Genomic DNA, 16390 nt, shown 5'->3' on the forward strand with positions numbered 1-16390 from the left:
TTCTATATATCAAGTATGCTTGTAATTACAAAAACAACATAACATTATAAACATTATAAACGACGATGTTACTTGAGAACGATTTCGAGATGTGTCACTTCAGAACCCAATACTCGTCATCAAAATTAACGAGTGGTGAAAGAAGAAGAATCATGCCAAATCATAGCCCACATTTCCAACAAACTATGCGGAAATTAACTTTTCATTATAGAAACATTTTATTCGAATGACTTTTTACCGCGTTTGTGTATGCAAACGATCGGCCCCGCTGTGCACCGACCACTATTCTCATCTTCTCTCTCTCTCTCTCTCTCTCTCTCTCTCCCTCTCTCTCTCTCCCTCCCTTCCCGCTACGATCCTCCTCCCTCGTATCTCTCCCCTAGGGCGCGACGTGTGCGTGTACTGCGTGTGTATATCGATAGAAAATAGACAATAGCAAAATCTTCAGTTGTTCGAGCTCGGCTTGAACGTCGTGTACTGTGGCGGCTTCTCGATCTTGCAGTGGGGCTTCAGTGTCGCTAAACGATCTGGTTTGAGAAACAGCTGCTCCCCCTGCACAATTTTTCATCTTAAGGATCTTAAGGGGACACTGCTACCGATAAAATCGATGATATCGTGGGGGAGGCGGGGGGCGATAGTTGCGCTCGTATTGGGGAAAATGACCGATTCGAACGATTTCTAGGGTTCTACGGGGGACGGTGAACTCTGGCCAGAACGAAATCGATTGCTCGTCGGACCGAACACATTATTGCTCCGTCGCTCGCGCGATTTGTTTCGCACAGGCGATCGGTCTGTTGCGCGGGAAACGCGGTCAGGAAACAGCCGACAACGAGCGAGGTCGAGGAACGATCGCGAAAGAGACGCTTTGGAATCTTTAATCCTCGCGCAATCCTCGGAGAACGGTCCTCCGTTGCACTGGAGATCCTGCGAGAGCTAGACTGCGGATGTTTATGCAAAATAAATCGCCCCTGTATAATAAAACCTCTAATTTTAGGTCAATCGAATTAACCATCGATGGTTTGCCATATAGTCGGATTTAACACGTTCCGTGCCGAGCTTTTTTACTCGAATCTTCACACTTTGATATTTTACTAAAACTTGATGTATTACGTGCAATTATTAATTCTCGTACACATAACAACGTAACAAAAACTTATCAACGCCCATTCTTGCGGTGGAAATTGATTCCTCGGTTCTAAATTTCTTGTAAACAATTTGTTCAGTTCACTAAGTAAACATGCAAGCGTGTACCATCGATGGTACACGTGGAACGGAACGTGTTAAGTAAATTAACAACAAAATCGTAAAATTCGTGCTGATCCGATTAAAAATGTTCTCGATCCGTAAAACTGATGTCAATGTTACATTAAAATTCATTTTGTCAATTAGACCTCCATATAATTTGCTCGAAACAATTTCTGACAAAAATTCGCAAGAAACTGTGTAAACATTGATTCCAGTCTCGAATAATCTTAACAAGCTCTAAATAATACAATCATATTGTTAAATGTTTCTAATAACTAATCACTGTTTTGCGTTTCATCTACTAATTTCTGTCACGAACGCATAAAATCCGCGGCCCAGTGATAAATAAATCTTCGTCGAATTCACTCTTCAAATCGTCAAATTCCGATTTCATTTGCAATTCCACGAAAATGAAAAGCGAGAACTTCGATCGAGAAAACAAACGCAATCTGCGACTATGCTCGAAATCGTTATCCACGTTTATTAGATCAACTAATTTCATCGACCGGTCGCCGAAGACAATATCGAATGCATAATGTGTACAGTAATGTCTCCCTAATTGACGCTCAGATTGTGCACAAAAGTGGACAATTTGGGAAGAGGAGACACGATTATTCGAACTTTGCACCTCGTTTTGATAATTGTTGACAATTGGTAACTATAAAAACGAGTTGCAAGGCTCGAATAATGGTATCTCCTCTTCCGAAATTGTCCATTTTTGTGTACAATCTGAGCGTCAATTAGGGAGACATTACTGTAATCGGTTTCCATCGGCAATCGTCGAACGGAACACGAACGAATGTTTTATCCGGCGACCGTCGAAGCACTTCAGACAGTGTGTCTCTTTCGAAGAAGAAATAACCTCTGTTGCGTTCAATTGACCTCGTCCCGACGGTCTCGAACGATCAATCGAGTTTGTCCCGGCCGCAGGGAGCACGTGCTGTTTTTTGTGCAGTGCCATACGTAAAATGAAAAAGTAAGCGGACTTTCACTCCTTGGACACTAATCAAGTCTTCATTCTCTAATGGTACGCTAGTCGACGATGCAATAAGGGGAGCTCAAACCATGCAGTTTACAGAGTATTTACAGTGTACAGTTTGGAGTGGAGAGAGTACAGTAATGTCTCCCTAACTGACGCTCAGATTGTGCAGAAAAATGGACAATTTGGGAAGAGGAGATACGATTATTTTTTATAATTGTTGACAATTCGTAACTATAAAAATTAACTGCAATTAACTCGAATAATCGTATCTCCTCTTCCCAAATTGTCCGTTGGACAATCCGAGCGTCAATTAGAGAGACAGTACTGTACTTTCTTCGTCGGAGTAAATCGAGATTGGAGAAGTTACACGCTGCTTCGACGATGCGAAACGGTGTCATGCGACGGCCGCGACAGACGGGCGCGTCTTGCGCGCTTCGAATCAGGAACGTACTACAGTAAATTCTCCCTAATTTACGCTCAGATTGGGTGCAAAAATGAACAATTTGGGAAGAGGAGTTTTTATAATTGTTGACACTTGGTAACTGTGAAAACGAGCCGTAAGGCTCGATCGATCGTACCCCCTCTCCTCAAATTACCCAGTTTTGCGTGCACTCTGAGCGTCGATTAGGGAGAATTTACCGTATCACGATTTACAGAACTATCATAATCAGCAGAGACGAACGGACGAAGTCGCGTGGCCGCGAAAAGCCGCCATTCCGTTTCCATGATGTTCCAGCTGCTGAGAAACCAGGATGTACGGCGATGTTCAACAAATCGTTGGTACACGTTGCGCGGTAATTTCGCTGCGAAAGAAAGTGCGCGCGAGCGCTCGCACGCGCGTGTTTGTGTATGCGCGCGTGTGTGTATGTTTGTTCGTTTATGAAACGAACGGCAACTCTCTGCGGGCAACGTTATTGACGTAAATCAAGGCAGCGATGGGGGTGACCCATCCCCTCTAGGGCGCAATGTAAACGCACCCCCGCGCACGTTAATGAAATTGGTACGGCGAACAACATAATTAACATTACCGATGCACATTTAAACCGTTCGATTTCGATCGACGCCGAGTTACGTCCACGGTGAGTGGGATCACCGATTTCGCGCCTCGGTTTCGCGGCGAGCTGTGATCCCCGGAGGAGTCCGAAGACCGGTTCGCAATCTCGTCGAACTCGAAAACAAAGATTTCTCTGCGAGCCGCGTTACATTTCACTTCGCGGCCGAGGAATCCTAGCGTTCAGCCGCGAGGCGGATCCCCGGTTTCGTTTCCGGGTGGCTTTTGCGAACCGGACGTTCAGAGCATCCGGCCGATTACCTTTTAATGATGATATCGCATACAACGTCGCCCGAGGTCGCAATCGTTCGATTACAGCGACGGCGGATTTAATCGAGGTCAACGCGGCTAATTAATCGTTACAATGGAAATGCGGTGTGTCCGCGATCGGAGCAACCGCTTCACAGCCCATTAAAATCACAGGAAACGGACCGCGGATTATCTATCGCTTTTTCCAGGTCGGATTGCTCTCGGTCTGCGAATTTTCGCGACTTCGTGCCGTTCGCGCGCGAAACTCAATTAGACGCCGTTTGCCGGATGATTACCGGGGCTCTGTGGGCCTCGCGTACGAGTTTGCTGAAAGCAGCGGAGATGTTGAGGGAAGTCGACTCGCATTCGGTCGCCGTTGCGAACTAGTTCGCCCGGTCGTTATTTACTCCGAACGAAAACCGGGAAAATAAAGTTCTCCGTAGGCCCGACCGGTGTAATTAACGGGACGCTTATGATTTCGGAGTCCGAGCGAAAGCGGCACTTTATTTCTCGCATTCGTCGTTTCAATGGGCCGAAAGCGATATAAAAAGGAGCGCGGGCAGCCGCGCGTCTCGTCTTCTTTTTAAGATGTTCCCGCGCTAGAAATGCGGCAGAATTCGCGGTCCAGTAATTACGTCTTTCGCGGACGTCTCACGTGTTGCAATGTCGCCGTTGCTGAAAGAACGCGTGTCTCCGTAAGCGAGCTGACACTTTAACCGCTGCTAAAGCGTTTCGTCTAAATGAGAGCCGACGGCGGAACGACGCAGTGAACTCGGCGGGCCCGTAAACAAAACTCTTCAGAACGGCTCTGACACGGCGACCGGTTCCGCGGAGGCTCGTTTCGCGCTCCTTTTTTTCGGAAATTCTCTCTCAATGGAAACGAAAGACCTCGGAATCGGCGATCCACTTCCTTCCGTGTTCCGTCCATAAACTAATTTACATTCAACCCTTAGAAGCCACCGTGGCGCGCCCCTGAAAGCCGACGTCGTTACGCGTGCAACCAGATTTTGTGGACACGCGTGCAGATTTTCGCGGATTATTTCATTAAATTCAGATACGTTGCGCCGTTTAGTGTTGTTAACAAAATTCTCGAGAGGCGAGATTCTCGCGGCAGTTGCCGTTAATGGGGGTGTTCTAGTGCGAATCTTTGGAAACATGGAGCTCCTTTTTCTTTTTTTACGCGCTCTTGAAGACTATAGTTCGAAGTTCTTGTTTTTTATATCTTCTTTCTTTGACTCTGGACATTGAAAAATTAATTGGAAAAATGGATAATCAAATTTCCAAATGTCGTCGTTTCATTAATTATCGACCTCTGGCTTTTTTTTCTGGTTCTAGCCAAACTCACACTAACTACGAATCATATTTCATTTTTAACTTTCACCATTTTCATTTTATATCGTGTCTCGCCATTTTTAATTCTCCTTTGTTACATTATGTTTCATCGTTTTTAATTTTCTTGTACCCAAGGAGTTCGCAAATATTGTCGTTCTTGATGACCACAGTTCAAAGTTCTTATTTTTTATGCTTTCTGTTTTTGAGTCTGAACGTTGAAAAATTAGTAGGAAAAATGGATAATCAAATTTCCAAATGTCACCATTTCATTCATTATCGACCTCTGGCTTTTCTTTCTGGTTCTAGCCAAACTCACACTAACTACGAATCATATTTCATTTTTAACTTCCACCATTTTCATTTTATATCGTCTCTCGCCATTTTTAATTCTCCTTTGTTACATTATGTTTCATCGTTTTTAATTTTCTTGTACCCAAGGAGTTCGCAAATATTGTCGTTCTTGATGACCACAGTTCAAAGTTCTTATTTTTTATGCTTTCTGTTTTTGAGTCTGAACGTTGAAAAATTAATAGGAAAAATGGATAATCAAATTTCCAAATGTCGCCATTTCATTAATTATCGACCTCTGGCTTTTCTTTCTGGTTCTAGCCAAACTCACACTAACTACGAATCATATTTCATTTTTAACTTCCACCATTTTCATTTTATATCGTGTCTCGCCATTTTTAATTCTCCTTTGTTACATTCTTTTTCTCCGTTTTTAATGTTCTTGTACCCAAGGAGTTCGCAAATGTTGTCGAAACGCGTGCAAAATAAACCTAGCAAACGCGACTACAAAACGCGTTACAGTTTTTAGAAAAATAAATCGCGAAGACGGTTAGTGGGAAACGCAGTTCACGCTGGAACAGGCTGTCAAGATCTCGTTTACGCTGGAATGCAACAATGGGGAACGGCTTTTAGGCAAAACACGCGAATAATAACTAAAACGGTTGCCTAGTTCGCTGCGCAGCTGTCTATTTTGTAGCGGAACTATGAAAGGGTTGATAGGAAAAGCGGCGAGCGGAGAAAAAAGACCGCGTGCCTCAATGTAACGTTATTACGCGTACGTAAACGTAATTTCAGCGTGCACGCGACGCGGCGCGGCGCGACGCTATGCGACGCGACGGGACGCCGCGTTGGATCGTGCGCGGTCGTAAAACGAATTCGCGACGATATCGCGGCGGGCAACGGAATCGCTGTCGTTAAACGCAACCAACGGAAATTCCCTTGAGCGATTAAATCGTTTACGGTCCGCTAACGAGCGTGCACGTTATGCCACCCTCTCTTTCCCCGGCTCTCGCGCATCCACTCTCTCTCTCTCTCTCTCTCTCTCTCTCTCTCTCGCTCTCGTTCCCTCCCGGTGTATCGATTTAAATAAACAGATGCTCGTATGCCTTTAACGATTTCGAACGGACGCGCGTAGATCGTCGGTCGGCGCGTCCGCCATCTTGGTTAAACGTGGACGCTCATCTCCCTTAATTAGGGATTAATGCAGTTTGCCCTCATTAGCGTCGCTCGGCAGCGCGACGTTAGCCGCCGCTGAACATTAGTTTCCCACGATCGCAGAGATTTTTTGGTTCGGTTGATTTTAGATCGCAAACCGCGACGCTAGGGAGGGGAAACTAGGGAGGGACGCTAGGTACGGATGATCTGCGTTTATTTTTAGTGTCGTCGGAACAGAATTAAAAGTCCCTTCGAATTCAAGCCCTTGCCTCGTTAATTCGATGCACGGCGCTCCCTCTGTACGGTCGCGCGACTCCGGGAGACGCTACGGAGGAAACGCTGTGTTCCAGTGTCATATTTTCCCGTTAAGTCTAAACAAAGTACCGTTTCGCTTGCTGCGATATTCGATCATCGGAATAAATCTAGACCGGTCGTAAAATTTGAGGCCGTTAAGGCAAGGGATCGATCGCGTCTAGACTATTTGGTGGCGGGCCTCTCCGATAGCGATTTACTATTAATCGTAGCGACCGTAAACTCGCGAAGCTTCTTCCGATACACGGATCGACTCCGTTGTTCGGCGCGTCGAACAAATGCGCTTCATTTTGCGGCTGCAAGGAAGAACGCTGTGAGTCACATGTTTTCACTCTCGAAATATTGATCGTTATTGCTTCGTAGCGGTAGCGTCTCAAATTGAACGATCTTTTTCTGTATGGGGCGAGTGTGGGTATTACTGCGGTCACCCCAAATACCTTAATAAAGGTATAATAAATAAATAGATAAATATAAAAATAAATTAATTATATATCTTAAAAAAGTAATGAAATCTTCTAAAAATGAATCTCGTAATTTGTTACGCGTTTAATATTGATAATTTATGACATGCAAGAAACACGAATCGCAGTTTTAACTCATTTATTGACTTTTGAAATTCCGAAGCTTATGAAAACGTTGAGTTTTGTGAAATACTCGTAATGGCAGCTTTGAACGCTGATTCGAAAGGCATTTATATTTTGGTAATTAACCCCTTAATGCACAATTTAAAAAAAAAAAACCGACCAAAAAAAATCAATTTTTTTTATCTAATAAAATACATATTTGGACCTTAATTTCAATAAATATGTAAAAAAAATGCAAAAATTTCTAAAAATTCAATAAAAATAGTGGATAAATAATTATAGTGAATATTGAATCGCATTGCAGATCGAATTTTGTACCCATCGTACTGTTTTTCAATTAATATAGGTAACATAACATAAGTTGCGACGCCGACCGTATATATACGGGTCTGCACATTTTGGCCGGTTTTGCACGCCCGTGTTAATACGTTTCTGCGCGTTAAGGGGTTAATAATGAACTAGTCATTTTAGCGTTATTTTTAGATAAAGTTTACTTTGATCAAAAATCGACACACGCTGTCGCTATCGTCTATCCTCAAATATTATTTACCAACACAGTATTTGGCGCATAGTTTTAAACTATGCGTGTACATTACTGCGGTGTTTCACCGAACTGCGTACCCTAACCTATACAGTGCAGTTCTCGATGAGCCGGTGCGAACACGCTTGATCGTAGAATACCTAAACCTAATTTGTAAAATGCTACGGCGAGAATATCTTGATCCTAGGAATTGCAGTTGTGTGCGTGCGCATTTAAAAGAAAATGGGTTATGTCAGCTTGACACGCAGCGATCGGAACGCCCGCGGTAATAGATACATAACCGCAGTAATATATGCACACGTACGGTTACTTTACATTCAGAAATTTGTGCTTTCAGAGATCCAATATAATTAACACGTTGAGCGCCGTGTCGGTCACATATGGGTGACACTGAATTTTGACCAATTTTGAACATTCATTTTCATTGTAACATGTTCGAATAAACTGAATTTGACTAGGATGTTTCGGATGCGGAAGAATTCCAATGTCATCCATTGTGATAAATTTTAACTTTCTAGTTTCGGTAAAATTAATTAGATTGCATTGACTCTGAAGGAATTTTAGTGGTCGATCGTTGGCGCTGAATGTGTTAAACAATAATAGGTATAGCCCAATTTGTCAATTTATCGGCGTAAAAGGTCTTACTTTCTCTGTCAAAGTTCGCCTTCATCGAGAAACCGCAGTAATACCAGCACTTCCGCATAGAATTTGTTTCCGCGACGTTTCTCCTGTTAAGTACGTGAATCCTCTATGCAATGATTCATTTAATGCGTCGACTTAAATATTTTGAAATCGCGAGTTCCAGCGTTTTTCCTTGTAACCGCAGAGCTCGGTTCTGAATTTTTCAAGGAGCAGGAGACACGTGCGCGGGCGTGCCGGAAACGGCCCTCTCCCGGCGCAAAAAACGGCGGTGAAGCAGCAGATTGGCCGGCACGGTACTTCGAAATGGAATTTCGGAACGGAATTTTCGATCGTCCCTTCTCCTTGTTATTACAAGGAGTCGCGTACACGTCGCACACGTTTCTTGCGAATACACACGGCGCACACCTGGCACGGAGGGGGGTGGGGCTGTTTCTTATTCAGGGTGTCTCTCTCGCGAAACTGGGCCAGGCTGAATAATTCCGCTCGGGATTAGCCTGGACGACGGGCCGAGCGGCGGGGTCCGAGCCTGGGATTGGTATCAGGACCGAATTCTACTAGATATTTCAATAGACGATGCCGAAGTTAGGTCCGTGGTGGATTGGTCAGTTTGGGATAAACTTCGATTAGGTCTGGGCTAGGCTCGAGGCGGGGCAGGATTCGGTTACGGTCACGCTAAAAAAGAAACAGAGTCTCCATGGTAGTCATGCTTGATCGAGAAACACAGCGAGAGGTCTGAGGGCGTTGAGACAAACCTTTTGATCCAGTCCGTAACCCGTCGAATAAGCGATCTGTAACTTTTTATCAGTTGGCATTAGATCCTACGACAGACCAGTGGAAATCATACTTGTAGCTCCGATGCCGGTCTCATCTTTAACACCAGAACCCGCGATACAATCGTTCGTAACCCTCGGACGACGGAACAGTATCACAGCTACAGCAATGTCTCCCTTATTGACGCTTAGATTGCGCACAAAAATGGACAATTTGGGAAGAGGAGATACGATTATTCGAGCCTTGCACAGCTCGTTTTTATAGTGGTTGACAATTCGGAACTATAAAAACGAGGCGCAAGACTAGAATAATCGTATCTCCTCTTCCCAAATTGTCTATTTCTGTGGACAATCTGAGCGTCAATTAGAGAGACATTACTGTATTATGATCTATCTCAGGAATCGAGATCGATGAAATTAATTAAACACGTAACTCTATACGAGAAGGATACAACAAACTGTTTCATTCATTCGTTCAGATCGACCTTTTAGCTGCTGCCAACTCCGTTCTAGATATTGTTAGTGCGCCGGGTTCTCTCTCATCGCTGGATCGCCGTGCTCCGATGCGTACTGCGTCGAATACAGTAATGTCTCCCTAAGTGACGCTCACAGTATGCACAGAAATGGACAATTTGGGAAGAGGAGATACGATTATTCGAGCTTTGTAGCTCGTTTTTATAGTTGTCAATTATTATTAATTGTCAACAATTATAGCAAGAGCTGCAAGACTCGAATAATCGTGCCAGCTCTTTCCAAATTGTCCATTTTTGTTTCCAGACTGAGGGTCAATTAGGGAGAATTTACTGTATCGACGATTTCGGAGGAGAAGATACGATTATTCGAGCAAAAATCGGCAATTATGAAAATGAATCGGGAGACTGGAATAATAGTATCTCCTCATCCGAAATTGTCTATTTTTGTGGACAATATGAGCGTCAATTAGAGAGACATTACTGTATAACGCTTTGCGTCAATGGTAGAAGGTATTTAATTTTCTGTAATCTTCTGCTTGTCAAATAATGGACATTGCCACAGTGCGTGATCAATGTCCCGTCTTTCGTGCCCAAATTGGCACTTGGAGTATATTAAAGTCTCCCTAATTGACGCTGAGATTGTGCACAAAAATGAACAATTTGGGAAGAGGAGATACGATTATTCGAGTTAATTGCAGTTAATTTTTATAGTTACGAATTGTCAACAATTATAAAAACGAGCCGTAAGGCTCGAATAATCGTATCTGCCCTTCCCAAATTGTCCATTTTTATGGACAATCTTAGCGTCAATTAGAGAGACATTACTGTATACGATTCACAATGCAGTAATGTCTCTCTAATTGATGCTCAGATTGTCCACAAAAATGGACAATTTTGGAAGACGAATTCTTCCCAAATTATCCATTTTTCTGCACAACCTGAGCGTCAATTAGGGAGACATTACTGTATTTATAACAATTCTGTGGTTTAGTCAACGATCTTTCCGAACATACCTTCGAAGATACTACATATTTCTGTTGTCCTCAGCGTGACAGCCGTTTATTCCATTTAATCGCCAAAAATTGAGCGGCCATTTAAATACATCGATTCGCAAAAGACACGGTAACCGCAGGCCGAGGGTTAAAGTTCACACTTGAAATTCACGAAATCGTGTCCGATTATCCGAAGTCGTGATCGATTATCAAATGATCTCGGATACGTCGAAACTTCTGGGGTCCTAGTGCCGAAAGATCCACGAAAATGTCGGCGGTGTTTCCTAAATACAAATAAACGCGTATCTCTCCGGCGCAGAAATGAATCCGCTGCTTTTTCGCCCAAACCGGTGCAGAATGATTTCACATTTCTGCGAGAATAACGATGGAATAACGTTCGAAACGAACAACGTTCAAAACCTGTACGCATTGATATCTCTGCTCATCGGTTGGCTGGAAGATGAAATAAAATTGCCGAGAGATAAAATTCCGCGATAAAATTCTGGCCGCGGAAGGTACGTTCGACGAAGAAACTAAGGGCGAATTGTTCCGGCAGTTGCCGCATTAATTTCTGCGTGAGAGATAACGCCGTCGCGCGGGAGCGCAATCGCCAGCGATAACGTCGAACAGAGTGACGTCATCGGTAGCGTACTCGGAACGATTCCGGGGATCGAGTTCCTACTACAGTTTGTTCGAGCCGACGACGCCTCGGTTTGCGACCCAGTTTCGCGCGAGTCACCGCGCCGAGAAAACGTTCGCGGGCCGATCTTAACGATCGCTCGCCGCCGACTAATGCGAAACGGCGTGCACGGTTCGGCTGCCGCCGGAAGATCGTAATCGCGTTATGGTAGAAGTGGCTGTATCCGGCGCTACTTAGGTACACGTAGCTAAATTAAATTACCTACAAGGAGATTGCGGGTAATTGGGAAAGGGACACCGGGGAAGGGGGGTGAGTGGATGCAACCAAATGCATGCGTAATGCACTCCGCTGACCGCATAAATCACTCAAATCGCTATCTTGATCTGGCGGCCGGGGGACGGGGCGGCACTGTGCCGGGGAGGGGGGACGATGCCGAAATGGTCAATACTTGTGCGAGCCTATGGTTCTAGGTGATGTTGCGATGAAACTCGATTCGTTCGGACGTGCGGAGACGAGAGATTGAAACGATTCCGGTTCCTGGATGCGAAACATTTGCTTTTCGACCCTCTGTCCTCCCTTGTGCTAATCTGACACGGTTTTCCACTGCGTCTGAAAAAGTACACTCCGATCACACGTCACAATTTCCCGTTTTCTTAAGAGGCTACTCGAGATCGAATTGCTCGGCGTATATTTCGTCGACGTGTCAATTTAACACCGAGGGACAAACGAACCGCTTCGCCTACCCGGGAGAATGCCGTTTGAGAAAATCGTTTAACCCATTGACTGCCACGAAAATTTAGCGCGTCTTGCCCTGGGTGCCACGGTTTCATTTGAAAGAAAAAAAAAAAAAAAAAAACACGAAGTTTTACAAAATATGATAATATTAAGTTACTGATATAATATTGCAATGGCATTTACAGTATTTTTTTTTATTGATAATCAATATGTTCTCTACACTATATACATTTTTCATTCATCCTTTTTCTAATAGTTCCTAACTCAAATAGCCATTTGTAGCCAATCTAAACTTGCAGCACTCGCTACGAGATATCTCGTAGCTGGCAGTTTTGGTGCAGACGCTTACTACGAGATATCTCGTAGTTGGCAGTCAATGGGTTAACAGTTTCAGCGTGGAGACGCTATTGCTGGGCTTTCCGTTGAGGTGGCAGGCTGGCATTACTTTCTAACCAGTTAGCTGTGGCGCCTCTTTTTCAATGCGCGCACCTATACGTGTCGCGAGAATCAAGCGACGGACGAGCATACTCGTCAAACAGAGATTAAGTGTCGCTGTTAAAATATTGGATCAAAAAGACGGTATTATTTGATAAAATTGACCATTTTATTACTAACGTTTACTTATTCGCTTGACATTAACATATACTACGTACATAATAAACGAAAAAACGCGGGAAAGATCAAATACTTATAAAAGTTAAAAATTCAAGTTGCTACTGTAGAGTGGTATTCAGCAAAGCAAGGTACAATACGCGACGGCACTTTGCACATCGAACATCGATATCGTGAATTATTCACATAATTATTCATATTTTTTAGTTGTTTGTTTTATTCCGACCTGGCCTCAAAGTATTCTGAACATCTTGAGATTAGAAAATATGTTTTTCTTTTCACCAAAATTACAATTTAAATAGCCAATGGTCACTACTTTTTACGTACGACGAATATATTCGTAGAGACACAAAATAATGCCGCTTCTCCATATGACGAGTATACACGTCAAACACAGCTAACTGGTTAACCTTGATACTGCCGGTCTCATGCACCGATGCCGTTTGAACGATAGTTTATGCCAAGGTTATCATGCGTTGATGTTGTCCAAACGAAAAGTCCAGGGATCAAAAGTCAAGTCAAAATTTTGTAAGGTCAAGGGTTAACCACCTGGGTTAGAATTACAATTGGAACATGTTCGATCGACGCGACTAGACAAAAGTTCCTTTCGTTTCGGAGAAAATCTGAAGGAACTGAAATCGATGATATTCGTACCCGAGTGGTTAATTACCGACCGACGACGTCTCCGAGTGTTTTCCGAAACGGTTGTTCTCCCGGAAGGGTTCTGAACGCGTCGACGTGACGGGCGATATGACCGATCGGGGTGAAAAACAGCTAGAATTAAATCATCTCGGCCCGGTACCGTGGATTGCTCTTATTCACCGTGATTATCGACGCTCGAGTGGAGAGCACGTGCACTCGTCGCGCTCGCATGTCCCTTTCCCTATATCTATCACCCTCTCTCTCTCTCTCTCTCTCTCTCTCTCTCTCTCTCTCTCTTTTCGATTCAATATGTACCAGTGCCGACGCTTTTGTTCACGAGATCACTTCCCGATAAGTGCGAACGGAAAGATAGGGTGAGACGGGAACGGAGAGAGCGAGAGCGAGGGCGAGAGAGAGAGAGAGAGAGAAAGAGAGGAATAGAGAGAGAGAGACAGACAGAAGGGAAAACAAATGGAAATATCGAGAGATGCGCTCGTTTAGGGGACTCGAGCGACTCGGAGGAGCGAAATGGATGAGGGGTGCGTCGACAAGCACGCTACGATGGTACGTGCGGTTTCAAAACGGTTTTGGCTGGCTGGGCGGGTGAGCAAACGCTTGCAGAAACTCCATCTAACCACTAGATCGAAAACTAAGGGGTGATTTCGTTCATGCCAGAACCGGGGTGACCGGTTTTGCGGAGGGCTAGGTCTTGCTTGGACGTCTGAGAGCTGTGTGAAACGCAGGCGTGTCCAAGAAGGTCCTCCGGGGGCCATTTCCCAAGAGCCGTGGTCTATCTAGCGTTCTAAATCAAGTTAATTAGGCTATCCGGGCGAACACTAGATTCCCCGCAGACACGCCGCAACGTTGCGCGTCTTTTACCGTTGATCTGTGCCACGAGCGAACACAGGAGCAGAGTAAACACCGGTAAACACCGAGCAGACTAATTTATAGAAATCGAAGTCCGGGCGAAATAAAGATGGTCGCCGGATGCCTAACTTGGACACGCCGATCGCATCGATCGCCAGACCCACGAATTCAGCCCACTACATCGCACAACGAGCAATTCAAACACTAAAAGAGAGAGTCACCTCCCGCGTCTCTCGTACCGTCGCGAACTCTCTGTTGCTGGTGAAGGGTCATGCTTCGTTGCCTCTATCGAACGAGATCGCGTCGCAACGGGGAGGAAAGCGAACGGAACGAAACAGCTGCACGGGACCTCTCACACTCGTTCTTCTCGCGTTCAAACGCCGCGCCGCGCCGTTTCTCTCGGCGAGGCGAGACGTGGCGAACACGAAATCCGCGGGAGAATTTATCTTGGCCATGCGACAACGCTAGCAACTTCTCCGGATTGGCGGCCGAAAATCGCGGAATTAAAGAGCGAGACCGCGAACGAGATATCAACCCTTTGCACTCGAAGTCATTTTATTTATAAATTCGGAACAGTCTTCCTGATCTACAATATTTACATTTTATATGACTCGTTGCATTCCGTAGATGTGAAATTGAGTCTTGTGACTCATACAACAGTCACACTTTTGTTAACCCTTAGCACTCCGAAGGCTCCGCTACGGAGACATTTGCCATTTGTTCCGTAACTCCGAAGGCTCCGCTGCGGCGTTATACGTTATCGTCGGCGTTAGCAATTGTTATCTGTAGTTAAAACGTGCTAAGTCTGTGCCATTACGATTAAACTATTTTTTGACCTTTTCTATGGTTAGAAACATGGAGAAAAATAAATATTACGATGAGAATTTAGAGCCGAGTGATACCGAAGACGCATTTGATTTTGAAGAGTTAAAAGACATTGTGTAGGACAATGTTGGTTATGATTCTAACACTTCGAATAGTACTAGCGAAATTATACTACCAAAGAGACGAAGAATGAGAATTATTGAAAGCGAAAGCGAAGATTCGATACAAGACTTGGATGATTGGCGCGATGTTACGGAAGAATTACATATTCCAGATAGAATACCTTTTAGTGTATTGCCATAGGTCATTGGACCACAAGTTCCTACAAACATTGAACAGCCGATACAATATTTTTAATTATTTTTCACGGACGAATTGGTAAATGAAATTATGAAGGAAACCAACGATTACGCGGAAAATGTTCTAAACTTGAGAGAAATATCTGGTAACTCTATTTGACAAAGTGAATACTGTGACACTTGTCCAAGTAAACCCAGAATGCACATGGGAGATTGTTATCAAAGATATCGCACCATGGTGAATTACAAAATTTAAAATTTATCTTTAATTTACAATAGGAAAATGTATATTTATAAAATAAATAAAATATCAAATGCATTCACAAGGACGTGTAATCTTTTCCGCTGAAAATAAGACTTCCTTTATCTCAGGCGCTCCGCTCCAAAAATGTGCCGGAGTTTGACTCGAAAAACGCGCGGAGCGCTAAGGATTAAACAGTTTTTCAAATATTTTCGAATATAAATATAATATCTGACAATGAATAAAGTATTTTGGAACGTGATACGATAATTTTTAGGAGAGCTACAGAGTCACCACTTGAGTGTAAAGGGTTAAAATTCATTGGAAACGAGTCCTCGAAGCGGGCTCGCGTGGCGTTCGATTTGTGCGCGGCGATTTTCCTTCGAAAGAACACCCGAGCCGTGTCGTTCCTGCGTTCGCGCGTGTATCGAGGTGGACCAGGAGTTTCTTGGGATGGATGACGAGGAATGAAATCAAGTCCGAGGGACGTCGCTCAGCGACTTCGTTCTCTCTAGTCCTCGAGAACGGATTTTGTGTTTTTTGTATTTTTTGTTTTTGCTTGCTTTTGGTTTCTTTTGCTTTTCTCTTTCTATCAACTTATCTGACCTGAAGCGTGTACTGTGGTCCGTGGTGCTGCCCGTGGTGTTGCCCGTGGTGATGATGATGCCTCTGATAGTGCGACTGCTGGTGCGGCGGATCGTGTTGATAGCACTCCTGTTGGTACTGCTGCGACGGGACCGGTTTCAAAACGTGATTCGGTCGTTTTTCCGAGGCGTACTGCTGGCTGTTGCGTTCCATCGTGTCCACCGCCAGCCGGGGATCCTCGATCATCGTGTTCGAAGCCTTCGTGCTGAAACAGATCCGTCCGTCTGTATAGATCACTTCGACTTTACCTCGTTTCGCCAACTTTCTC

General features: G+C 44.3%; 1 protein-coding gene across 1 annotated transcript in view; it reads right to left on the reverse strand.

The window, feature by feature from the left end:
- LOC117229197 (kin of IRRE-like protein 3) overlaps nucleotides 1-16390 on the reverse strand; it is a 376701-nt gene continuing 360311 nt past the window's right edge. The window contains exons 12-13 of the mRNA XM_076523448.1: nucleotides 16084-16327; nucleotides 1-552 (exon numbers count right to left, since the gene is read on the reverse strand). Coding sequence (XP_076379563.1) covers nucleotides 445-552; nucleotides 16084-16327 — 352 coding nt within the window. The 3' untranslated portion in view covers nucleotides 1-444. The remainder of the gene's footprint in view (nucleotides 553-16083; nucleotides 16328-16390) is intronic.

The sequence above is a fragment of the Megalopta genalis genome, chromosome 7, assembly GCF_051020955.1.
Source record: "Megalopta genalis isolate 19385.01 chromosome 7, iyMegGena1_principal, whole genome shotgun sequence".
Taxonomy (NCBI): Eukaryota; Metazoa; Arthropoda; class Insecta; order Hymenoptera; family Halictidae; genus Megalopta; species Megalopta genalis.